Below are 26,470 nucleotides of genomic sequence, written 5' to 3' on the forward strand. Positions count from 1 at the left end.
CATTTTTAATGAACGATCAGAGTTTGGATCAAGAAAAGTAATGAAACCATGTAGTTGCTGAGGTGGATTCTGTTTTCTTCATTTTTTGAATATTTAGATTTGAAGGCAGTGATTAATTTGTACATAAAAAAGCAAACAAATTTTTTCTCTTACTTTTTTACTGAAAGAAACACTAATCTTAGATCTTCAACACATGTTGTTTAGGTGCCCACCTGTGCTGGAGATACTCCTGCGTGTATTGGTGTCCTACAGCCAGGCATGCCGTGTGTACATGGAGAACCATATCCAGTCGAACCCTGTGATGGACAATAACAATCAGATAGAGCTTGAAAGACAAGAACTGAAAAATGCTCTGCTCGCAGCTCAGGATAGTGCTATCATACAGATACTCCTGGAGTGCTGCTTGCCAAAACCTGGAGAGGAGGTGAGTCTCAGTAGTGTAGTACATTATCCTGCAGTAAAGAACTGTTTAGCAAGCTGTACCAAAACATTGCCTCAAACCTAGAGAGGAGGTGAGTCTCAGTAGTGTAGTACATTATCCTGCAGTAAAGAACTGTTTAGCAAGCTGTACCAAAACATTGCCTCAAACCTAGAGAGGAGGTGAGTCTCAGTAGTGTAGTACATTATCCTGCAGTAAAGAACTGTTTAGCAAGCTGTACCAAAACATTGCCTCAAACCTAGAGAGGAGGTGAGTCTCAGTAGTGTAGTACATTATCCTGCAGTAAAGAACTGTTTAGCAAGCTGTACCAAAACATTGCCTCAAACCTAGAGAGGAGGTGAGTCTCAGTAGTGTAGTACATTATCCTGCAGTAAAGAACTGTTTAGCAAGCTGTACCAAAACATTGCCTCAAACCTAGAGAGGAGGTGAGTCTCAGTAGTGTAGTACATTATCCTGCAGTAAAGAACTGTTTAGCAAGCTGTACCAAAACATTGCCTCAAACCTAGAGAGGAGGTGAGTCTCAGTAGTGTAGTACATTATCCTGCAGTAAAGAACTGTTTAGCAAGCTGTACCAAAACATTGCCTCAAACCTAGAGAGGAGGTGAGTCTCAGTAGTGTAGTACATTATCCTGCAGTAAAGAACTGTTTAGCAAGCTGTACCAAAACATTGCCTCAAACCTAGAGAGGAGGTGAGTCTCAGTAGTGTAGTACATTATCCTGCAGTAAAGAACTGTTTAGCAAGCTGTACCAAAACATTGCCTCAAACCTAGAGAGGAGGTGAGTCTCAGTAGCGTAGTACATTATCCTGCAGTAAAGAACTGTTTAGCAAGCTGTACCAAAACATTGCCTCAAACCTAGAGAGGAGGTGAGTCTCAGTAGTGTAGTACATTATCCTGCAGTAAAGAACTGTTTAGCAAGCTGTACCAAAACATTGCCTCAAACCTAGAGAGGAGGTGAGTCTCAGTAGTGTAGTACATTATCCTGCAGTAAAGAACTGTTTAGCAAGCTGTACCAAAACATTGCCTCAAACCTAGAGAGGAGGTGAGTCTCAGTAGTGTAGTACATTATTCTGCAGTAAAGAATTGTTTAGCAAGCTGTACCAAAACATTGTCTTATCCTGGAGAGGAGGTGAGTCTCAGTAGTGGAGTTTATTGTCCTACAGCAAAGAAGAATTCAGTCCTTGGTAGTGATGTATTGTCACAACATGGATAGGAGGTGAGTCCCAGTAGTGTATATTTCCTACAGTAAAGAAGAATTCAGTGCTGCTTGCCAAAACCTGGAGAGGAGTCTCAGTAAGTAAAGAAGAGTTTAGTCCTTGGTGGTGAAGCATTGTCTTAACCTGGGGTAGAGGTGAAATATAAGTATTAGAGAATTGCTACAACAACTAGAGATGTGAGTCATCAGTAATTGAATATTGTTTTACCAATGCGAGGTGAGATATCAGCAATAGAGTATTGCTTTACCAACTAGAGAGGTAAGATATCAGTAATAGAGTATTGCTTTACCAACTAGAGAGGTGAGATATCAGTAATAGAGTATTGCTTTACCAACTAGAGAGGTGAGATGTCAGTAATAGAGTATTGCTTTACCAACTAGAGAGGTAAGATATTGATAGTTGAGTAATGCTTACCAACTAGACAAGTGAGTCATCATTAGTTGAGTATTGCTTTACCAATTAGAGACCATCAGCTACCATCTGATCATATGATATTTGATTTACATGTGTTTTTTTTATTTTTTAAATCCTTTATTTTATGTTTACATTACATATTGTCATACCTGCTGTATTCTCAGACAGTATTAGGGGATTTCTGAGACGCAAACAGTATGTTTTGAGGTTCCAATATGTGGGTCAGTGCATGTGATATAAAACAAGTGATGTCATCAAACTGAGAATAGCTATCTTTTCATAATTCCATTTTTTATGAATTGATTGCGTTTTCTACATTTTGATTGGATGTAAATGGTCACGTGATACTGATCTGGAATTTTTTACACATCAATAAATTCTGCAGACTACTTTTGTTTCCCTGTTTCCAGATCATTTGATGTGAAGTTTTATCTTTTTCAACGCCTTACACCCTCATAATAACAACAACAAGATCCAACACAACCACTCCTGTGATTTCCGATAAAAAATGACAAGCCACATTAATTCCACAGACCTTCATGCACTCCAACACTTACCCCTTTTACTGAAGAAGGCATATGGCTGGCTTTAGAAGCCACTGTTTGGAAAATATTGCATAAGGTCAGGGTCAAATGTCAAGGGATATCACTAAAAATGGACCCGATTTTGCTTTTGAAAGATCGAAATGCGTAGAACATAGCAACGACGTTGCTATAACAACACGTGTCATACGCAAGCATAATTTTTGAAAAAAAGGGAATATTCCTGGTTTAACCGCAACAACCATTTTTTATATATTAAAGTAATGGTCATAGCAATATATCGATGGCATGACCTGCTGTGACATGCCACCCCGTATCACTGTATAAACAATAAATGAATCTTGGCTAGCGAAGATAGGGCTATGTATTCTCTATCGCAATTAAGAGGCTAATGAAAGAAAACTTCCATGTACCTAAAAGTGAATGTTTAGTTGATTAAATCTGCTGATGAGATGTAAATTGGAATTATAAGGATTAAGTGATTATGGTTGGGTATTTATCAATGTGTAAATTTTACCTAATCACTCACAAAGTTAACATAAAGTCCTTCTGACTTTATTTACTTTGTGAATGATTAGGTAAAATTTACACATCGATAAATACCCAACCATGATCATTTAATCCTGTAATATAAGCCAATAGAAAATGACAGGAATTTCAAATTTAAATTTACAAAAAATAACTTGCCTGTTTTTCTTCAGTGGATCCAATACACTTATAAAGAAAGAAAATAGCTGGTAGACTTAGCATTGTCAGATATCAATGCCATACACATACACACATGCAAACACAGATATAATCACAACCAGACTTACATTAAATTAAAACATCAAGTTTCTTTCTTTAAAATCCAATGGATTGCAAAATATGGACTTAATTTGATGCAGCCTTTTTGGTCCCATTAGTTCAATGGGGTTTTAACCCTTTACATCATAGAGCATAGTTACAAAGTGCAGCGCACTATAAATAGAACACCTGTTACCTGTTCGACTCCATGTGCATACGGTTGCCTGTGAACTGTTAAGCAATGTAGTGTATGTTACGTTTAACAGCAATTTTAACCATTTTACATTTTTGGTACACATCTATTATATGTGGAAAAATTTCAGAGTAAAGTCCGATTGATTGTTATAGCTGTGTAATTATTTATCACAGAAGAATTTTTTATGTGCTTTAAAATCTTGAGAGAACTCATTCACTGTCATGTCAGTGAGGCCGCGTGACCAACCGTAGCTGCCATTTCTCATACTCGAAATTTACAAGTTTTTCGTCTGCGTCTACATCACTGAGTCATCTGAATTTGATAATTTATAAAAACTATTTGCTGCCTACATCAATATCAGAGCCTTTACCTAGGTTATTGAATCTTTCATAGTTGTGATTCTAATCGTGAAAACTTCGTAAGTACTGAATGAAATCCGTGACCGCCATTTTGGAGAGTGGAGATTACGACCCAGTTACTTTAAATAGCAGATATCGACCAGTGCATAAACAGTGACCACGTGATCTGACGAAATTGTCATTCACAGAAATGAATGTAGTATCTAATAGGGGGTTTTCCCCGAAGGTGGCGCTACAAAAACTGGCTTAAAAAGGCTGCTGTTTACATCCGACGTCAAAAGGCGCTTCCATGCGACTTGAGTAGAGGCCTCAAAAGGCTCCTCCATGCAAATGGTGTAGAGGTGTCCAAAGATGCTTGCATGAGGTAAAGGGTTAAAGGAAATGCAGGTGTCATTAGTGTTCATCATTGCACTCACTAGAGAAGACATGGTACTGTTGTCCAAACTTCCCTGGCAAATTCTCTGAGCAAATCCTGGTCAGAAGGGAGCTGTTCATGATGCCCATAACATTAGCATTCTTGGAACTGTTATCTAATGCAGTTTGACACTAAACATATGCTTTCTCTTTACGAAAACGAGTAGCTTCTCGAGGGTCGGTGGTTCTTTCCGGGGATTTTCCGGGTTCTTCCTCCACCATTAATACTGGCCGCCATGTATAGTCTATAGTGTGCTGAAAAATGGAGTTTAACCCTACAACAACAACAACAACAACAGCTATACAAAAATGAATACTTATCACATTTTGGACTGACCATTTCAAAAGGGGAAGGGGGAGAACATATTATTTTCAAGTTTAATGGAGTCTTTACATGTAATACATCAGTAATAAATTCCTCTGTTGTTAATGCCTTATCAACACAAGTGAACTGTGCAAACATGATCATGTGCTTATTATTATCTTTCAGTCAATCTTTTTCATGGCTAAAATCATCCTGAAAAGTGTGGGTCAATTAATAGTTTATAGTTAGTATTTTAACAAGACTAAGATAACAAATATTAATAAAGAGAACTATAAAAAAAGTATATTCACATTATCCCATTTCTTTGTATAAAAGAAACTCCACCAATTTTAAAAACAGAAGGCATAAAGGATATAAAAAGTGCACAATGGGAGTTTCTTTAGCAACATGGTCACCATATTTGCTTGGGCCAGTTTGTTTTTCAACAACAGATGTGATGTAATACAGCATCTTTGAAAATCTCAATAACTCCATCAATTTTTGGATTTACTTATCTTGGAATACATGTAGTCAAGAGTTCCTCCTATTTATTTGTTCAATTTATTCTTGAAATATTGAACTTGACATTGCAGATATTGGATGCAGATGACACAGTTTTTACTGAGAGAAAAAAGACTATTCTAGAAAACAGAAATGGAGAGTGTGCTGTCTGTCTGCTTGTTTATATCAGCTTCCATTTGCATGGAAACACCAATAATTTGACAGTGTTAGGGACCCCTTGGTGACAGTCAGATTAGAAACTAAATCAATGAATGAAATGACTAAGTCATGTGTATTTTTTATATTATTGATGCTTTTCATTTTTAAAATTGGTGGGGGGGTTTGCAAACAAACTGGCAGGTGTGGGAATACTATTTCTGAATTCAGTTTGTTAAATATGTTACACGCAGGTAGTGCTCCTATTTTGATGGACGCTGTAAATCTCAGAATGACTAATGTGACGATGATGTTTGCAAAGAATTAAATGCTCCCCCTTGCTCCTGTGCTTGACAGAGTAAAACTCCATCAAACTGGAGTCTTGAAATTTATTTTTGCTGGGCCTTGCTTGCATTGCTGGCTGCTTATTGCTTCTTGAAGAACACTCTTCAAAAATGAGTCACACTTGAACACTATTCTGTCAACTGAAATAATCATGTTTTTTGCATGTTACATATGGAGTAAAAATCCAACTTCAAACAAACATCTAAAACTTTATTAATGATGGATTAAGCATTCTCATTCAGTGCAATGATGTGTAATATCTGTTCCATTAAACATTCTTATTCAGTGCAGTGATGTGTAATATCTGTTCCATTAAACATTCTCATTCAGTGCAATGATGTGTAATATCTGTTCCATTAAACATTCTTATTCAGTGCAATGATGTGTAATATCTGTTCCATTAAACATTCTCGTTCAGTGCAATGATGTGTAATATCTGTTCCATTATACATTTTCATTCAGTGCAATGATGTGTAATATCTGTTCCATTAAACATTCTCATTCAGTGCAATGATGTGTAATATCTGTTCCATTAAACATTCTCATTCAGTGGAATGATGTGTAATATCAGTTCCATTATACATTTTCATTCAGTGCAATGATGTGTAATATCTGTTCCGTTAAACATTCTCATTCAGTGCAGTGATGTGTAATATCTGTTCCATTGCACATCTCTTTCAGGCAAATTTGGTTGTTGTACTTTGTGTACTTTACCTTGGCAAATGAGCTAGATGGACTTGCTTACATCAGAATTAGGCACAGTACATGACCCTTGCTATTGTCAGTAAATTAAGCAATATTTTTTAGGTTATTGTTTATCTCCGACTTACCTTTTAATTGTATATATATATCAGCCATATGCCCCATGGCTAGGTTTAGCTGAGCTTTGAGCAGGCCTGTTTACTGTTTATACATACTACAGATTACAGGAAGGTATTGCAGTGGTCAAGATTCATAGGGTTGATGTTTTGGTTGTTGAAAACACTTTTGGATTAAAATTCCTGTAAATCGTAATTTCGTAAACATGGCTATGACTGGGTAAGTTTGGGAGCCCACAATGGTGTTTTCATGTGAAACATGTTATGGCAGATATGTATTGTTTGAATGAACACTTATCTATACAGAATGACATGTCATGACTAAAAAGATAGAGATAAATGAGAAAAAGCATAAGATATTCTAACAATTATTGCTGAAAATAAATGAAAGAATAATAAATTATATTATTATATGAAAATTAGATTTAATACTTATTTAAATTGATTCTTCTTTCAAGCAAAACTGTTGTCAAAACTGAAATCCTGCTGAAAGCATGTCTTATTTTATGCATGCATGCTTAATTTCAACAAACAGCATGACTCTAAAATACCAGAAATTTTGCCTGAAGCACAATAACTAATGAAACGTTAGGTTTAGACACAAAAATTAATGCAGAGTACTGAAGATCACACTTCACTGATTTTAAGACAGAATCATTAAATCAACACTGTATCAATCATGTCAGCTGGACATTATATCAATCATGTCAGCTGGTACACACATCTATTTATTAGGTAAGTAAGTCTCAAATTGTTCAGTTGGTTAGTTGGCATTACAAACTAAGGGAGATAACTCATAAAATCCAACAGTTGGCACAAGGGCAAAGGTATGAAATATCTGTATGATCCGCCAAGTTGTAGATAGGGTTAACATATCAGAACCTTGGCTAGCGAAGGTGGTCGTAAACCAGAAGAGCTTATGGAATGTCCATTAGCAAAATTATTTACTGTGACTTCTTTTAAACTTTTAAACTATGTGGAGGATTACCATGAAACTTTACATACATGGGCTGGATGGTCCTAAAAGAAAATGGTGCCACTCAGAAATTCATCTTGAAAATTTTGTTATCACTATTCCTTCAGAATGGATGTTTATATCAACATGGTGTTGTCACTGAAAGACTTCTGATGATGTATGAAAATGGTACCAATTTGACATCCAGTTTGGTTGCCATGGCAGATTTGAAAATCTTATCACTACTCACCTGAATGGATGGTCATGTCAACATGTGGTTTTCACTGAAAGACTTGCTATCAGGTCTACTTTGTCTTGAATAATAATGATGCTGATATGTTCTCCAATATGGCCACCACATCAGCCATCTTAAAACTCTTGTTATTTTTACTCCAGAATGAAAGAAAAGTCAGATTGACAAGTTATTTCAATATAGGGTCTTTGCTAAAAGATTTCTTATGATGTTGGGTTGGTCCTAAATGAAAACGGTGCCACTCAGACATCCAGTTGGGCTGCCATTGTGGCCATCTTCTGAATGGTCACTTTAGCATGGGGTTTACACTGAAAGACTTCTTATCTTGGTTCTAAATGGAAGTGGTAAAACTCTGATAACCATTAAGTCATATGAACTTGGGGTTTTCACCAGAAGACTTCTTATAATGTCTAGTGACCAAAATGAAAATGATGCTGATGTGAAATCCAATGTGGCCACCATGGTGACCAGTTTGAAAGTCTTATTGTTGCTTCTTTTCTTGAATAGAAAGTAATTTTGACATTTGGTTTTATCAAAAGAGTACTTATAGTGTCTGGTTGGTTCTAAATTAAATGGACTAATCCTCAATCCTGGAAATATTGTAATTCAACTTTTCCCAAATCTATGTCTGTATCAACACGGGATTTTCATCATTAGACTTGTTGTGATCCCAAGTTGTTCCTGAATGAAAATGGTTCCAATCAAACATCCAGTATGGCTGCATTGATGGTTGTCTTGAAAATCTTGCTGTCACTACTCACCATGAATGGATGTTCAGATTGACATTGTGGTTTTCACCAAAAGACTTCTATTGATGTCTATTTTGTCCTAAATTAAAATGATGCAAAACTGAAGAATATCAGATATTTTCACTATGTAGCAATACAAATAAAGCAATGATCTAAGCTTGAATTCATGGAAATTCTGTTTGCCCAGTAGATTGTTAGAGTGTTAGTCCCAGTGAGGGGCTCTTGTCTTGTTTTTTTCATGACTTGGCTCCTGGAGTCCTGATAGCAGATTGTAAATATTGATGAATATCATAATATAATCAAATGACAGGAGGTGGATGTTGATGATGATGATAATGAGGAGGAGGAGGAGAAAGTCAGAAGTCTTCAAGACAGGTCGAATTATTGTATTAAAATGGTCTTTACTTGTGAACATTATGTATATAATGTCTGTAAGCCATCAAGTGAATGGATAAGCACTACCTACCTACCTTGTCATCCAAAATATCTGAATGAATTGTAAGCCAAGAATTAATTTTTTTGCTTTACTGAACAGATTTCAAGTGTATTTAAAAAAATCTGTGGATTGATTATATATATATATATATATATATATATATATATATATATATATATCCTCTTCAAGACATGCTTAGAGAGAATTTATTCAGTTTCTTTCCAAAACTCACATGAAGAGAGCACCATTAGCTAATTTATTTTAAAAAACTGAATTTTCTTGCATTTCATTTTCTTGTCTTTCATTACAGTCATGTCCTGAAGAAGTCAGTCTTTCAAATGGTGAACTAAGAGCTAGCTTGGGAAATGGACCACTAACCAAAGGTAATCCTCCTACGATTTCCAGAATCAGTGTAATTTGTAGTTCACAAAAGAAAACATGATTATATCTGTTTTTCTAACAAAAACATGTTACGATATATACTGACATTTAAGTTGGGTCCAAATGCAAAATAGCATAGACATTGATCTGCCATTGTATAATGCACCAGTAGATCTGGATCTGGGTCTGTATTGTTTGTTCTACTGCTTACTCCTAACTAAATAGGCCCAGATCTGCTGGTTCCTGATAATAATAATGATAAAAATAATGAGGACTTTGTATAGCGCCTAATCTTTAGAAGCTCTAAGCGCTTTACAACATTAGACAACACCTATAAGATAAAAACATATAATAACATTATTACAAAAACAAACACCATGAAATTAGAAAAAACATTAAAAAATAAAAAACATACTGAGAATATTTCAGGTAGGAAACATTATTAGATCTTTAAGTTTGTTCTTGCTGTCGAAATAAGTGAGTTTTGAGAGCACTCTTGAATGTGATCACTGTGTCTTTGTGTCTAAGTTCAGTGGGCAATTCATTCCATGTTGCTGGGCCTTGGTATGCAAAAGAATGCTGTCCATATGACTTTGTTTTCATAGTGGGAATAATGAGTATACAATTGTCAGAAGAGGAGCATAAGTATCTTGCTGGTGTGTACACATGGGTGAGATCGGATAGGTATGTTGGACTGGAGTCCAACAGTGAAATGTAGCACAGAGAACAAATTTTTGTTTGATTCTGGATCGAATGGATAGCCAGTGTAGGGTACAGAGCAGCGGGGAGGTGTGCTCTGATCGTGGTACTCTAAGTATGATCCAAGCAGCTGTGTTTTGAAGTTTCTGGAGTAGATATTGAGATGAATCAGACAGAATTGAGTTACAATAGTCCAGACTTGAAAGTACTAATGAACACACAAGTGTTTTAGTGGCATCAGCTGAAAGATATTTGCGAATTGAGCTGATGCATCTCAGCTCAAGATATGCAGCCTTGCATGAGGAACTTGCATATTTTTATCCACTATCAGGTATGGTAACTATTGCTAAAAATAGAAAAACAACTGTAAACAGCTTCTTATAAACTTCTTCGTAGAATTTGACCAAATTTGACAGAAAATATTATGGTGTTCTCAAATTGTTAGTGTTCCTGTTGATTCACCATATGAACATCTTTAAAAATAAAAAATAAAAATCCTTTAAAAAATTACTTATAACTACTCAACAGAATTTGATAACTTTCAATTGAAAGTATCCTAGATTGATGTATCTTATAAATGTTTTAAAAAATACCAATCTACCTTCAAATATTCAATTGAAAGTATCCTAGAATGATGTATCTTATAAATGTTTTAAAAAATACCAATCTACCTTCAAATATGGCTGATGCTGCTAACAAAAAAAACTTTTAGTAACTTTGAAAATACTTTTGAACAGAAGTTGTCTGGATTTCAGAGAAAGCACCCTAGCTTGAGGCCTTTCACTTTTATAAAGGAAGCCCTGGGTGACCTAGTGGTTAAAAGTGCTCACCTTTACTGATCACTGCCATCTCACCGTATGTCCACTTCGGTTTGAGTCTTAAGGCTTTGCCAATGTGGGTATTTGAAAAAGTATGCCAATAGCTTCCCAAGGGTTGGTGGTTCTTAATGCGATTTTTCCATGTTCTTCCACTACCATTTAATCTGGCTAACATATGTAGACTGTCTTGAGCTGAGAAATGGCATTAAACAAAATAACTACAACTTTTATAGAAATAAATGCCAGCCCACAATGAGATATGGACATCATTACTGAAAGCAGACAAAACTGTTACACAAATGGATTTCATAAAAGTGCTTAACAGAATTTAACTTGAACAGAAACTTCCTCTTATAGAGGCCATTCAGTATTGGACAAATATATATATATATATATATATATATATATATATATATATATATATATATATAGTTATATATAGTTATATATTTAGCTATTTAGCTATATATATAGTTATATATTTATTTATTGGGGCCCTGAGTGGTCTAAAGCGCTAACTGTTACAGATCACTGCCATCTCACCTCTGTCTGATGGGTTCGAGTCTTAGAATTGACCAATGTGTTTATGTGAGAAAGCTTGCCAGTAACTTCATGTGGGTTGGTGGTTTTTTCCAGGGCTCATCCTCCACCAGTTATACTGGCCACCATGTATAGCCTATCTTGTGCTGAGAAATGGTGTTAAACCCTACAACAACAACAACATTTATTTATTTATATCACAGCTGTGTATACAGGACAAAATTTCATGATCAATGTGTTCTCCCTGTAGACAGGATTAAGTGGATTTTGATCAGGAATTTCTGTGCATTACAATTGATGTAAGAAATAGAGCCCTATGGACATGTTACTTCTCAGCATCCCAAACAGCCATCTGATCCATCATAATGAAGGACAATCTTTTTGTGAAAACTTCAAGCCTTACATTTCATTGTTTCTGCTGAACAAGATTGCAGTCATCAGCAATGGTTTTCCAGGCTGGTTGTGTTTTGAACTTATTTTGTATTTATTTTAAAGAATTCATGATTATGTTGTTAGACAATTCTAGTTACAGAAGTTTTAGTTTGTAAACTTAAATTGTGATGCCTGCTATCTTTTGAAGTTTTTTATTGAATTTTTTTCATTGGAATAGATGTTTGTGTAGCTTTTTCCTCAAGACCTGAATTTACCTGTAATGGAAGTCATGCACATATATACACCGTTTTTTTTTTTCTTCAAGTACAGATGGTATTTTAAATGTGACATAAGTGATTTCCAGTAAAATTCTTGGATTAAAGCAAATATCAGATCAGCAAGACATGACCAACGATAGAAATGCTGCCAGGGTGTGTGAATCACAAAAAATATTTACAAATGTATGCACTGAGAGAGCAACGATGCACAAGAATCCCATAAATTAGTTTCAAGTCATGCATATCAAAATGTACTTTGCACAGTATACAATTTTTATTAAATATAGTGCTGGTCGTAACACAACTTGCATCATCAGTAGAGGTCTTGTAGCTCTTGTCACAACACATGTCTGTATTCAGATAGGCAACTGTTGACACATCTGGGTACATTTGACTTGATGTAAATGGTTGTTAAACTAAATTTGATTGGCTCATTGGGCCCTGAAAGAATTATTCTTGCATTGTTTTAACCTCACATTCATCAAAGAAGTTCTACAAATGCATTTTAAAATACAAGCCACCTAGAAAACCCCAAATGGCTGACTCCCTTCACAGTTTATCTTCAGCTTTAGATTATGATTTCATTTAGGAAATACTGGCTGATGATACTGATGATAACAATAATTTTTAAAGGTTTGAGCTAGAATAGTGTTACATGAGTGATTTTGGACCCAGAAATGATGTTGAATGTGAATTCAATATACATGGAGGATGGACAAAAACAGATGGCATGCCAATTAACCCCCAAGTCAGCAGTGTTTTTAAATTAAATTAGAAATACCAAGCTTAATTAAAATACAAGCAATTTCAAAGTCAGTTTTAATTCTCATTTTTTTAATCTCAAATAATACATTCCTGAGGGATCTTGTGCTGCAGTACTATCTAATACTCTAAGAGTTAAGATAAATTGAATAAAAAACAATAGATATTAAAAAGTAAGAATATTTATTTGATCAAAGTTTTTCAGTCAGAGCAAAGAGAAGTGATGGACTTAAATCCCTAATATGGAACAGACAAGAAATTGTGAAAATGGTCAGCAAATTTAAGAAAGTGAAACTTTGGCAATTCTCTTGTTAGTAAAAGATCTTATTTTGGACCTGAGATATGAGAGACAATACCTATGAGTTATGAAATTTGTATGTAACAACCATAAGAATAGTTTCCCAATTTTTTCAAGCTGTCTAAGCTAGCTGTGTGTGTGTCCTTTCAGACAGCAGACTGGGAAAAGGGTTCTCAGCACAGATAAGGAACAGATTAACTTTAACAGAGTTATGATTACTGTATACAAGGAGCTCTATTTTGAGGAATTTTTTAAAACTGAGCTTGAACAGAATGGAGCAGTCAGAAAGAGAGACTAATTTGATTGCTGAGTGTATATTGATCTATAGTCGTCTCCTCCATCCTTTTTTTTTCTTACTCCCCCTTGGCTTGGTAACAAGGTGGGAGCTCACCCATTTTGATAATATCCTGGCAGCATCATTGCAACCAAGATATATTAGGAAAACTACAGCAAGCAGGGCAAGAGAATAAAGTCTTGAACAATTTGGTTAAGCTTGCTTGGTGGGAGTTTGACACTGTAGTGACTTTAACATGCAGGTGTGTACATCCACCCACACCCATTCATTATACATGTACATCCATCCACACCCATTCGTTATATGTGTTTATCCATCCACACCCATTCATTCTACATGTACATCTATCCACACCCATTCATTCTCTGTGTATATCCATCCACACCCATTCATATGTGTACATCCATCCACCGACACCCATTCATTCTGTGTACTCTATCCACACCCACTCATTCTATGCATACATCCATCCACACCTAATCATTCTGTGTACATCCATCCACACCCATTCCTTTTTTGTGTACATCTATCCACACCCATTCATTCTATGTGTACATCCATCCACACCCATTCATTCTACATATACATCCATCCACACCTATTCATTCTGTGTGTACTTCCATCCACACCCATACATTCTACAAGTGCATCCATCCACACCCATTCATTCTGTGTGTACATCCATCCACACCCATACATTCTACAAGCACATCCATACACATCCATTAATTCTGTGAACATCCATCCAAACCCATTCATTCTACATGTACATCCATCCACACCCATTCATTCTACTTATACATCAATCCACACCCATTCATTCTACATATACATCCATCCACACCCATTCATTCTATGTGTTCATCCATCCACACCCATTCATTCTACATGTACATCCATCCACACCCATTCATTCTACTTATACATCCATCCACACCCATTCATTTTGTGTGTACATCCATCCACAACCATTCATTATACATGTCCATCCATCCACACCCATTCATTCTGTGTGTACATCCACCCACAGCCATTCATTCATTCATTGTCAAACTCTGGTTGATCAAGGTCAGTGTTAAAATTATGTTTTACTTTATAAATAAAATAAATAAAAGACATTCGCAACAAAAAAAGAATATTAAAATGATTTTTTTTTCTTCAGATGTTCCATTACATCAGAAAGTTAGAGGACCCTCAAATTTGTCAGCCAGTGATGAGTCCAAACCAAAAAAGGTAATGTTACATTACATGTACACCTTTCCCTCGATAACTCATGTACAACGGGGTCCCCAAACATAGACTGCACTATAAGCAAATGTGCGGATTAGCGAGGGGCCTCAAAATATTGAAAAAAATCAGCTTAGACATTGAGAAAACCGTGGTGAGGTTAGAGAACTGGGCTGTTTAATGACAGAATCCTCGTTTTACAACCACGTTGATAATAATTGTTAATAACACACTTTTTCTAATGAAGTTGTTCATTTTTCTGTATAAATAACATTTATTTTCAAAATGTCCAACATGTGAAAGATTGTTCCAACTGGTTTCTTCAACCATCACGTGTATGCAAAAACATCTGTGTATTGCATCACTGCTTTTTGTTTTGTTGATTAGTCTGGTTCCTGGAGTGGTATTTAATAGAATAATGCCAAGTCAGGATCAGTGTAGCAGGGAACTAGACTAACCACCAAACAAGATTCCTTTTTTTTTTAAACTAGCGACATTTGATTCATGAGAATTATCTACAGCAAAACTCAATTTTTGTATTCAGTTGGTACAGTATTGATGTTATGATTTCATTGTAAGTAATAGTGAAACTTCTTATCATCCTTGAGGATATTTCTAAGTGCCATTTTCAGGAATTCTCTGAAACTTGCTTGCCCACAAAATGGACCATATCTGTGAAACCAAGCTCTTTATTTTACACAGTATTTGCTTCGCTTGGTTGCCTTGCTATCTTTGATCACAGTTATGAATGAGTTGGTTAATTTAAGGTAGTTTAATTATGTTACATACACAATAACATTTATAACAGTGTTCGATTGATAAACTGAAGTGAGTTCACAGACATACGACTGGGGCTGCTAGATTTTTAGTATGTAAGATTTGTATGTTTTTTAACTTTTCTTTTATTCCACTTCCTTTATCTGATTCAAAATACACAATTAACATGATATTACAAAGGAGGCCAGCTTTTAATTTAGTGCAACGTCAAATACTTCCGCAAGTCAGTTATCAAAACACAGTTGGCATTTAATTAGGTTCTCAGAGAAACGCTTGTGGACATAACTGTTATGGTATATCTTAAACTGGTAGAGGGATACAAACAAAAGGGAGGGCATGCAAATACTAACGTTTCTCCTATCCAAAAGCTCCCTGTACTCAACAGTGAGTCCCTCTCCCTCAAACCTGCTGGTGCCCTCCATGTTTGCACCAGACACCTGTTTTGGCAGACCTGGATCAGCCTCTTTGCAGACAACAGTTGGGTAATCCAAGTTATGTCAGTGTGGCTGAAGATCTCCTTTGTTCTTGCATCATACCCTTTCAAGACAGATGTTCTGAATGAATATGCAGTTAGCCTCGATGTGACACATGTTTTCTTGATACCAGTGGCCACCTAGTGGGGCCAATGGGAGGTAATTTGTAAGAGGTACTTGTCTTCATCTGCATGATATATAGACAGATTTTAGTCTTTTTAGGAGGGCTGAATTCAAGAGGTAATAGAAAACATTTCCTTTCTCAGCAACTTCTGAAGAATTTCATGGATTTAAATCAAATATGGTTTGAGACAACTTTATGCCACGAAGACCAATGTCAGCTTGCTTTTTAACATCGCTTGGACCCAGTTTGACTTAGTTATACTTTACACTGCCATATTCAACCAACCTCTCTTCAGCTGCACCACATTGGACATTCATGTCTTTTTGACTTCAGTATTTACTCTGTCTAGTTGAATCTTGATGTGGTCAGGGGTCTCATTTGTTCATTAATTGTCGGCTGATTAAAATTTGCTCACCCGTTAGTGTCAATCAAACTTCATTTTTTCTTTGAACTTTGTTTTATATTAGTTTGTTTCTTTATGGCATTCATTGTGCTTCTATGGTAGCTTATGTACAAATTTGTTATAAATTTGTTTAAAAAATTAATGTGGGAAATGCAAGAACACTTTGCATGTTTGTTATAAAATTCACTTTTCAAGTCTTTATCGGCTTCTAATCACACTTGTTTTTATTTTCAGTCTGCACTGGGTTTACTGAGTAATTTGAGGGAAGTGCAGTGTCTCATCTGCTCTTATATTCATCAGAGTTTCATTTCTGATCCAAACCTAGCCAAATTAGTGCATTTCCAGGTAAGGTTAATCTGACCATCTGCAGACCACTCTGTATAGCCCCTTTTCTTGAACATTATATATAACTAGTGAGTACTTGGGAAAATTTGCAAGTTTCCTGATTTGCTTTTCACATCATGTAATCATTAATGTATATATTTGAAAAGTTATATATATATATATATATATATATATATATATATATATATATATATATGAAAAAGCTTGTAGGTCTCTTCTGTGTGCCAGTTCTTATAGAAATAAATTTGGAAATTCAGCCCCTGTATAGTCCCTTTTTTTAAGCATTCTTCAGGCACTTGTGTATCGTCATCATCATGGGTGCTCTTGAGGTAGATGTATTATACTTTCAGAGTATTTTTGGTAAATAAACAATCTGATGTTTCTGTTTAGATGGCATTTTACATGATTGTGTATAGGGCAAGATTTAAGAAACTTAACATCTATGTATAACTCTTTTATTCAGAAACATTTGTAAGATGGCAGAATGAATAAAAATCCTTCACAGTCCCTAGCCATTTTTTTTATTTGAACAGAAATGCATCAGTATTTGTTATAAAAGTGCAATAGTGTATTGATACAATGTATAAAGTGGTCCATTCAGATCAAAACAACTAATATGGATTTCCTAGGGTTATGTTATGATAATGTTTTTTTTTTTATCCAGTACACAAATCATTCTCTTGTAATTTTTCACAAATCTTGAATAATTATTTGGAACTGTTATGGTCTGGTTGTAGTGTGTGTATGAAATAAAATTCTTTTCTTTTAAATATTCATTATCTGTAAATAATATATATAAGGGAAGGACTTTAAAACTGAAAAATCTTGTCAAACCAATAATGGCAAAGCAGTTTTAATATGCTTGCTTTTCACCTCTGTAGCCCAATGTTTGATCCCTGGTTCTGACATGTGTGATAGCACATGGTTGTTGTCCATCTAGTGATGGTTACCTTTCAAAATTCCATTGTTCACCACCACATTATAGGGTCATCTGAGCTATAGAGTGGGTCACAGTAAGTTTTTAAAACTTGTGATGAAAGTTACTTTAATTAAACTTTGTAGTCACTGACCATGGTTGATCAGCTGTTTACACTTGCGAATGGTGCCATGGACCTCAGAAGAAACAAAGAACAATACTAATGTTCTATATTACAATATGACATAACAAAGCCAGTACTGATGTTCTGTCATTACAACAAGATATAACAAGACCAATACTGAGGTATCATTACAATATGATATAACAGTGATCTTCTATCATTACAATATGACATAACAAAACTAGTACTGATGTATCATTACATTATGACATAAGAAAACCAGTACTGATGTATCATTACACTATGGCATAACAAAACCAGTACTGATGTATCATTACACTATGGCATAACAAAACCAGTACTGATGTATCATTACATTATGACATAAGAAAACCAGTATTGATATATCATTACACTATGGCATAACAAAACCAGTACTGATGTTCAATCACTACTATATGACGTAACAAAACAAGTAGTGATGTTCTATCAGTACATTACGACATTTCTTTTCCTGATTCCTGTTTCCTGTCAACTCCACCCCCACTCCTATAAACTATAAGAAACTCTGTGATAATTTGAATATTAAGCTACCAGGTTTTAACACATATTTCAATAACTATAGAACAATAATACAGTTATTTATAAGCATCAGTTGAGAATAGGAAAATCCACCTAAGGGTCAGAATTTGCCTCAAATTTTAGGGTTTACAGACTATCTGGCACAAAATTCTGATCATGAGGTTCAGAAATTTTCCTACGCTGCACCAAAGTATAATGAAGGATGATTTTTCTCACATTTCTGAGGAAAAAATGAGGGCCAGAGTCAAAATTGCATGTCATAAATATTGATAAAGCTCTAAACTGGCAAAACAGCCATTGAAAATCGGTTCATCTTAACCCTTTACCTCATAGAGCTTAGTGACAAAGTGCAGCATGCTATAAATAGAACACCTGTTACCTAGCAGACCGCATCCGCATAGGCATGCCTGTGAATTGTTAAGCAATGTAGTGGTGTTACGTTTAACAGCAGTTTTAACCATTTTACGTTTTAGGCAGACATTTATTATATGTGGAAAAATTGAAGAGTAAAGTCCAATTGTTATAGCTGTGTAATTATTTTTCACAGAAGAATATTTTATGTGCTATAAAATCGAGAGAGAACTCGTTCACCGTCATGTCAGTGAGGCCGCGTGATCGACCATAGCTGCCATTTCCCATACTCGAAATTTACACGTTTTTCGTCTGTGTCTACATCACTAAGTCATCTGAATTTGATAATCAATAGAAAACTAATTGCTGCTTGCATAAATATCATAGCCTTTACCAAGGTTATTGAATCTTTCGTGTTTGTGATTCTACTCATGAAAACTTCGTAAGTACTGAATGAAATCCTGCCTGTGAACTGTTAAGCAATTTAGTGTATGTTACATTTAACAACAATTTTAACCATTTTACATTTTTGGTACACATATATTATATGTGGAAAAATTTAAGAGTAATGTCCGATTGTTATAGCTGTGTAATTATTTTCACAGAAGAATTTTTTTATGTGCTTCAAAATCTTGAGAGAACTCGTTCACCGTCATGTCCGTGAGGCCACGTGACCAACCATAGCTGCTATTTCCGATACTCGAAATTTACAAGGTTTTCGTGTGTGTCTATATCACTAAGTCATCTGAATTTGATAATTTATAAAAACTAATTGCTGCCTACATCAATATCAGAGACTTTACCTAATTTATTGAATCTTTCGTGGTTGTTATTCTAATCGTGAAAACTTCGTACGTACTGAATGAAATCCGCGGCTGCCATTTTGGAGAGTGGAGATTACAACCCAGTTACTTTAAATAGCAGATATCGACCAGTGCATGAATAGCGACCACGTGATCTGCCGTAATTGTCATTCGCAGAAATGAATGTAGTATGTAATAGGGGGGTTTTCCCCGAAGGTGGCACTATGAAAACTAGCTCAAAATGGCTGATGTTTACCGCAGGCGTCAAAAGGCGCTTCTATGCGAATCTTGTAGAGGCGTCAAAAGGCGCTTCCATGCGAATGGAGTAGAGGCCTAAAAAGACGCTTGTATGAGGTAAAGGGTTAACAGAGAGCATGAAAAGTTATGTTTACACTGAGCAGTGGTGTTTAAGCATGTCAGTAGATAACAGTGGTTGACACTGTCACAGCATTGTCAATACATGGCATCCAAGTCGCATTCTGAAGATAGCTTGTGCAGTTATGCAAAAACAAGAGTCCATTTTTATCCATGGTTGTCATGCTACTGGAAAATAAGGAAAAATTTGGGACAAAGAATAGGTTTGTTTCAGACCAGAAAAGTCCTTAATTTTGCATATATTGATGAGTCAGAGAAAACCGAACATTAATCAGCTGGCACTTGATGACAGAAAAAAAAACCTACTTGTTTGGAATTGAACTGATCATTTAGTTAAATTTATTGAGTTCTAAATGAATTTTCAGAGGTTAGATTCCTCTTCAGTCAGCTGAGGTACAATTGCTGTATGGATCGTTTGGGCGCTTGCCCTAAACATATTTGCATTGTCAGTCCAAGCGCTCAGGTGATTGGATTGGTCAAGTAGACTGGTTACCCCATAGTCCACTCCAAGACAAGAGTAGCATAACACTTTATCAACAGGTCTGTGGCATATGATCTGGATATAAAACTTATCTTCTCCAGTTCCTCATTCGATATGTAAATTGAATGAAAATGTATTAAGATAAATCTTATCATATTATTTGGTAATTAGTAGTGGGAATTTGTTGTTAAGCATTACCATCTGTAGTTACCTTGATCAACCTTGGCACACCTTTGTGCTAAATTTTATTACCAGACCTTGGTAAATGCATATATATTGACATATATATTGACTGAATATTGGGCTAAATTTCAATGCAGAATACCATTGGCATCCTTGACAGTGATTGCAATTAATGCTCATCTATATTTTGGAGTTCATTAAAAGTTTCAGTTTAAGCAGTGTTCCAGAATACCACTAATTCTCTTGTCTTGATTACAGAAAAATTGGAAAACTTGACAACTTTGTATTCATCTTAATAGTTTAGAAGATGCAGATTCGCACTTATAGAATAGTTTTGTGCATTCTCTCCCCAAAACAGGCTAAAAACTCAGTATTGCTTAACATTTTCTCTTTATATAAAGGTATTTACTTTTAAGGGCTTCTTGTTAAAATTTGAAACAACCCTTTTCTAAAAACATTTTTTATATGAACATATGCATTTAAGCAGAGTAAAGTTAACATTCTGTTCACAAATTACAATCATGGAGAAAAGTTAAGCACACAATTAAAGGTACACAACACTGCAGGTCTGGTGTATTTTTATTTTTAGGCTGACTGTAAACCTGGTATATTGTTATTTTTAATCTCACTGTAAGCCTAGATGTGTTTGTAATTTTAGTCTGGCTGTAATCCAGGTGTATTTTTTTTATTCTCACTATAAGCTTGGTGTATTTTTTTTAGTCTGGCTGTAAGCCTAGTGTTGTTTGTTTTTTTAGCCTCACTGTAAGCCTGGTGTGTTTTTATTTTTAGTCTGGCTGTATGCCTGGTGCATTAAAATTATTACTATTGTAATTTAGTGTGTTTTTGTTGCATACATTCAAACCAATAAAATGTAGAGAAAAGAAATTATTGGAAAGGATGCAACCTTCAAAATATCTACAAAAATATTTAACCCTAAAATATTGTAAAAAGATTTAATCAGTAATGAAAGCTAAAAAAGTTTTTGGCAGATTATTTGGAAAAAGACCTTTCAAAACCATATAAATTGTATTTCTTTACAGTAATTTATGTATGTGGCTTATTTAAATACAGCTTGAAATGAAATGTGGATGGTTGCTATTGCACATGCCCAGTTTCCTTAACTATTCAGTGATGTATATCAGTATGATTTCTAAAGCTTGAAGCCATCAGTGTGTTTTATTATTTTCAATTTTAATTATCTTTTCAGAATTTCTGTTCAGAATCGTATGTATGATAACTGATAACCACAGAATATTTGTAAAACGTCTATTCTGTGAGCATGTACATGTACATACGTCTTTGCATAAACTGTATTGTATTTGAAGATGTTGTACTTAAGCTTGATGGTATATGATTTCAGGGCTATTCTGAAGAGTTGCTGCCTGTGACAGTGGCTGGTATTCCTTCTATGCACATCTGTCTGGATTTCATACCAGAGCTTTTAAGTCAGCCGCAACTGGACAAGCAGGTATATTGATCTGTTTGGAACCTTGCAAGTTTTCTACATTTTTTGGGTTTGAAAAAAAAAATGAATATAATCCAATTTGCCAAGACCAACATATTAATTCCTCTTTTATGTTTGAAAACAAATGTCAGTAGCTGTCCAACACATATACAAAATGTCCAAAAAATATTGTGTAAATATTTGCAATTTTTGAATATATGACATATGAACCCCTTTCTGTAACCAAAGAGATGGGTTTAGGTTGAAACAAAATATGTCATTTGATTTTACATTAAGGAATCCACCAAGTGTCATGAATTTTCATTTAAAACTGAAAGAGCCATATAGCATGACAGATGGACAATCAGATGGACAGATGGATAATAGGATGGACAGTAGGAAGAACAAATGGACAGTTGGATGGACAGATTGGCAGATGGACAAATGTTCGATCAGATGGACAGATGGGCAACTGGATGGAAAGATGGACTTTTGAATGGACAGTAAGATGGAAAATCAGATAGACAGATGGATGATAGGATGGGCAGATGGACAATCAAATGGACAGATGGACAGATGGACAATCAAATGGACAGTAAGGTGGACAGTAGTATCAGCAAATGGGCAATGGGATGGACTGATGGAGAAATGGACATTCAGATGGACAGTTTGACAATAGGATGGACAGATGGGCAGTCGGATGGGCAGATGAGTGAACACAGTATCCCATCACTTTGCTCACCTCTTTGTTTAATTAGACATAAGCTGTTGTACTACCCCTGGCATCCAAACAGAATTAAATAAATACAGTGTGACCCTGCTATAGCACACTCTGTTAAAACATGAAACCGGATATAACATGGTTGTGGCATGGCTCACAAAGTTTCATTTACATGTACTTTTCTCATGCAGACATATTTTCTTTTTCTTTCTAAAAGTATGAAAAGTAACATGTAAAAAGTATATTATCATTTTTGGGGAAGAGATTGTGTATGAATTCTAATATATAAGATGATCATGGTGCGGTTCCTGCAATTTCATATTCATGTGTGTTTTTTCTTATACACAAAAAAAGTTATTTCTTCTTAAAAGTACAAAAAATAACAGGTACACTGTTTATTCCGGGATCATGCTGGGCCTTGCGAATGTCACTAATGGTGATTTATATTCCTTATTAGCAACAAAACATACCATCTGGTGATTTTGTTCCCAAACATTATTGACTGTTTAAATCTATATATACAACCTTGGGTTTGGAGTGAACAAATTCAGAGGCATCATGAAAGGAAGCCACAAACTTGATATAAAATGCACTGGAATTTATCTATTGTTAGTTTAAAAAAATTCATTGTTCATATTGACAAACCATCTAAACAGTGCATTGTTATATCATAATCCTCTTACTCTGACATCTGACCTGAAACTGTATGCTGTGAGATCTCTGCATGTTTTAAAATAACATTACTGGTAGTGAAGATCAACTGGATGAGGCACTATCTCATAATAGATCTTTTGGACAAAAAAGTGTCGAAATTTCTGCCGCTTGCTAGTAATAAATATATTTATTTTGACTGACCTCTGTATATGGAAGGTAAGTGAAATTCCTCTTCTTTTCACTCATAGAATTAAATCCTTCAGAATACTCATAATTTCTTAAGTAATCCCAGTCAGAACAGAACCCCTGTCTATTCATCATCTGTTAGCCTTTTTTTTCTTCAATTTCTGATACATGCGTGGAAGGCAGCATCACTCTGCCACAAGAAAGAAAATCCAAACAAACAAAAACGGAGATCTACTTGTTGGTCTATCTGTGCTATTGGGAATAGCTACAACTGACCAACTTTTGAAGGCAGGAAAAGTAACTGCTACAATCTACCAAACGGCAGCTGATTTCTTTTTGTTTTTAAAATGTACCCAGAAATTTTTTCGTTGAAACTTCAAAGAAAACTGATCACCTTTTAAGCACCAATAGTTCTGTATAAATACTAAGCAAATGAAAAAAAAATCAGTCTCAATCAATGGTCTACAATTATTTGATGTTGCAGCTGCAAAAAGAAATGTATGTTTGGTCATCCAAAGCTGTTCTTTAGCAGTAACTAGAATCAAACATGCACTCTTCATCAAAGAAAGCTGACTACAATCTTCAGTAAAACCAAATAACCTTTCATCAAAGGAAGTCAGCACCAAACTTAAATAAAAGCAATGGAATCTAAACAATTATTGCATTTTTTCAAAGTGACTGGAACACGTTTACATTATGCTTATGGTCACTACCAACAGCAGCATAAAATGCAAAATTAAATTTACTGTCTTTTCAAACCATAGATATATGGCTATCAAGTTCATTAAAAATGGGGTATCTTCCAAAGACATTAAACTTTTTAATTTGTTCGAGTTTTCATTTCCCTATCATCCCCTGCGTAACCTTGGCAAAATGACGCTGTCTTCAGCTGACCAAAATTAGGCCAATTTAAGTACATGTACCTGCAGCTTGTAAACAGCTATAGTGATGTGTTACTTGCAACAATTGTAATGAATTGTGAAGTGACAATCGGATATAGATCAAAACAATGACTAGCTTTTTTTTGTAAATACATGTTATTTGTGTTTTCTAACAGGATGTTAAGTCATACATGAAGTTTATAACGTGTGATTTATGTTCAGATTCATGGATTTATTATATACAAGTACAGTACTTAGTGATTATGGATTGTACTACACAAATGTAAGTTGTCAATATACAAGTGTTTGTCAGACTAGTTTGTCTTCATTTAACCGAAAGCATGTATTTTTGTGCCTGCTTTTATTACCCTGTCCCCTGCCCACCATATTTTTGGTATATGCATCATTTTCTTCAGATAACTGACCCAGTTGGTTATAACATGGTTCAGTCTATAACACGGTTGGGTTCTATGTACCCCAACTATTGTGTTGTAGCAGGGTCACACTGTATGTATAGCCTCATTAATGTAAAACATCTTTTTCCTTGGTCATAGGCAGCACATCAACATTCTTGGTCACATTTTTGGTTTTAGATAGGAGTTTTGCATACTGTATAAACACTGTTTTACCTGGAATCATCAAAGATAATGAGAAGATTCATCTTCATGATTACCATACCCTTATCACAAAATTGGGTTACTGTGACCTGTTTTAATGCTTAACAGGCTTTGGTTAAAGTTTGTGTATTAATTTAATTATCAAGTTCTGTTCGAGCTAGAATCATCAAACTATCAAACAGGAAGGTCACGAAATTGGGTAACTGTGACTGTCACTGCATTTCACATTTTGCTGGTTTAGATTGAAGCTTTTTTGTTTATCTCATGGCCAGTTATAGGGTTTTGCAACCTGTATGTATGTATGTAGGTACGTACGTACGTACATACATACATACATGCATACATACATACATACATACATGCATACATATATATATATATATATACCGCTCCGGTGGCATAGTGGTTAGAGCGTCCGCATTGGAAGCGGAAAGGTCGTGGGTTCGATCCCCGGCCGAGTCATACCAAAGACCTACAAAAATGGTACTAACAGCTGCCTCGCTTGGTGCTCAGCATTAAGAGGTTAGTGTTAGGACTGGTCGGCCTGGTGTCAGGATAATGTGACTGGGTGGGACATCATGCTACATGTCTGTGGCATGATGCCCCAGTGCTAGACATCACTATAAGCTGTCGACCGCTCCGGTGGCCTAGTGGTTAGAGCGTCCGCCTCGGATGCGGGAGGTCATAGGTTCGATCCCCGACCGAGTCATACCAGAGACTTACAAAAATGGTACTAACAGCTGCCTCGCTTGGCGTTCAGCATTATATATGTATGTGTGTATATATATATGCATATATATGTATGTGTGTATATATATATATATATACATATACATATATGTGTGTGTGTGTGTGTGTATGTATGTATGCATGTGTATATATATATATATAGAGAGAGAGAGAGAGAGGGAGAGAGAGAGAGAGAAAGAGAGATTCATTAAACTTATTGAGGATACGCATATTGATTAATACTACACCAACATCAGACAGATAGGTCACTATGAAATTTCACACTTAAGTGACTTTGGTTAAATTCTGTGTTTTAAGTTTATTTCAAAACCATTGTGCATGCTGGAATCATTAAACTTGATGTTTATATGCATGTAAAGTAACAACACACCCTTACAAAAGAAGGTCATGGTGACCAAAATGTTTTATTGTACTAGCTTTGGTTAATACTTTTGCATTTAGCTTTAGCTTTTAACCAATGAAACTTTATAAGGAGATGCATCTTGATGAGTTCTACACTCTTGTCACAAAAGTAGGTCACTGTTACCAATATATAATTAACTTGGGTTCAGTATCAAACACTTTTCATATAAGAATATATGAGATTAAATTATAGTATATATCACTGCTGCTTCCACACCCTTACCATAAAAGTAGGATATTGTGACCTACAGTTCACATTTTGTTTCTTTATGTTAGGTTTATTCATTTAGCTCATGACCATGTTGATTTTTTTTTCATTTGTATC

At 35.3% G+C, this 26,470-nt stretch overlaps 1 protein-coding gene across 1 annotated transcript in view; it reads left to right on the plus strand.

Annotated features, from left to right (window-relative positions):
• LOC149775669 (integrator complex subunit 2-like) overlaps nt 1-26,470 on the plus strand; it is a 93,056-nt gene that overhangs the window by 54,412 nt on the left and 12,174 nt on the right. Inside the window, exons 18-22 of the mRNA XM_089944225.1 lie at nt 205-424; nt 9,194-9,266; nt 14,489-14,559; nt 16,565-16,675; nt 21,851-21,958. Of these exons, the coding sequence (XP_089800351.1) occupies nt 205-424; nt 9,194-9,266; nt 14,489-14,559; nt 16,565-16,675; nt 21,851-21,958 (583 nt within the window). The remainder of the gene's footprint in view (nt 1-204; nt 425-9,193; nt 9,267-14,488; nt 14,560-16,564; nt 16,676-21,850; nt 21,959-26,470) is intronic.

The sequence above is a fragment of the Sinohyriopsis cumingii genome, chromosome 19 (assembly GCF_028554795.1).
Source record: "Sinohyriopsis cumingii isolate HCF-2022 chromosome 19, ASM2855479v2, whole genome shotgun sequence".
Classification (NCBI taxonomy): domain Eukaryota; kingdom Metazoa; phylum Mollusca; class Bivalvia; order Unionida; family Unionidae; genus Sinohyriopsis; species Sinohyriopsis cumingii.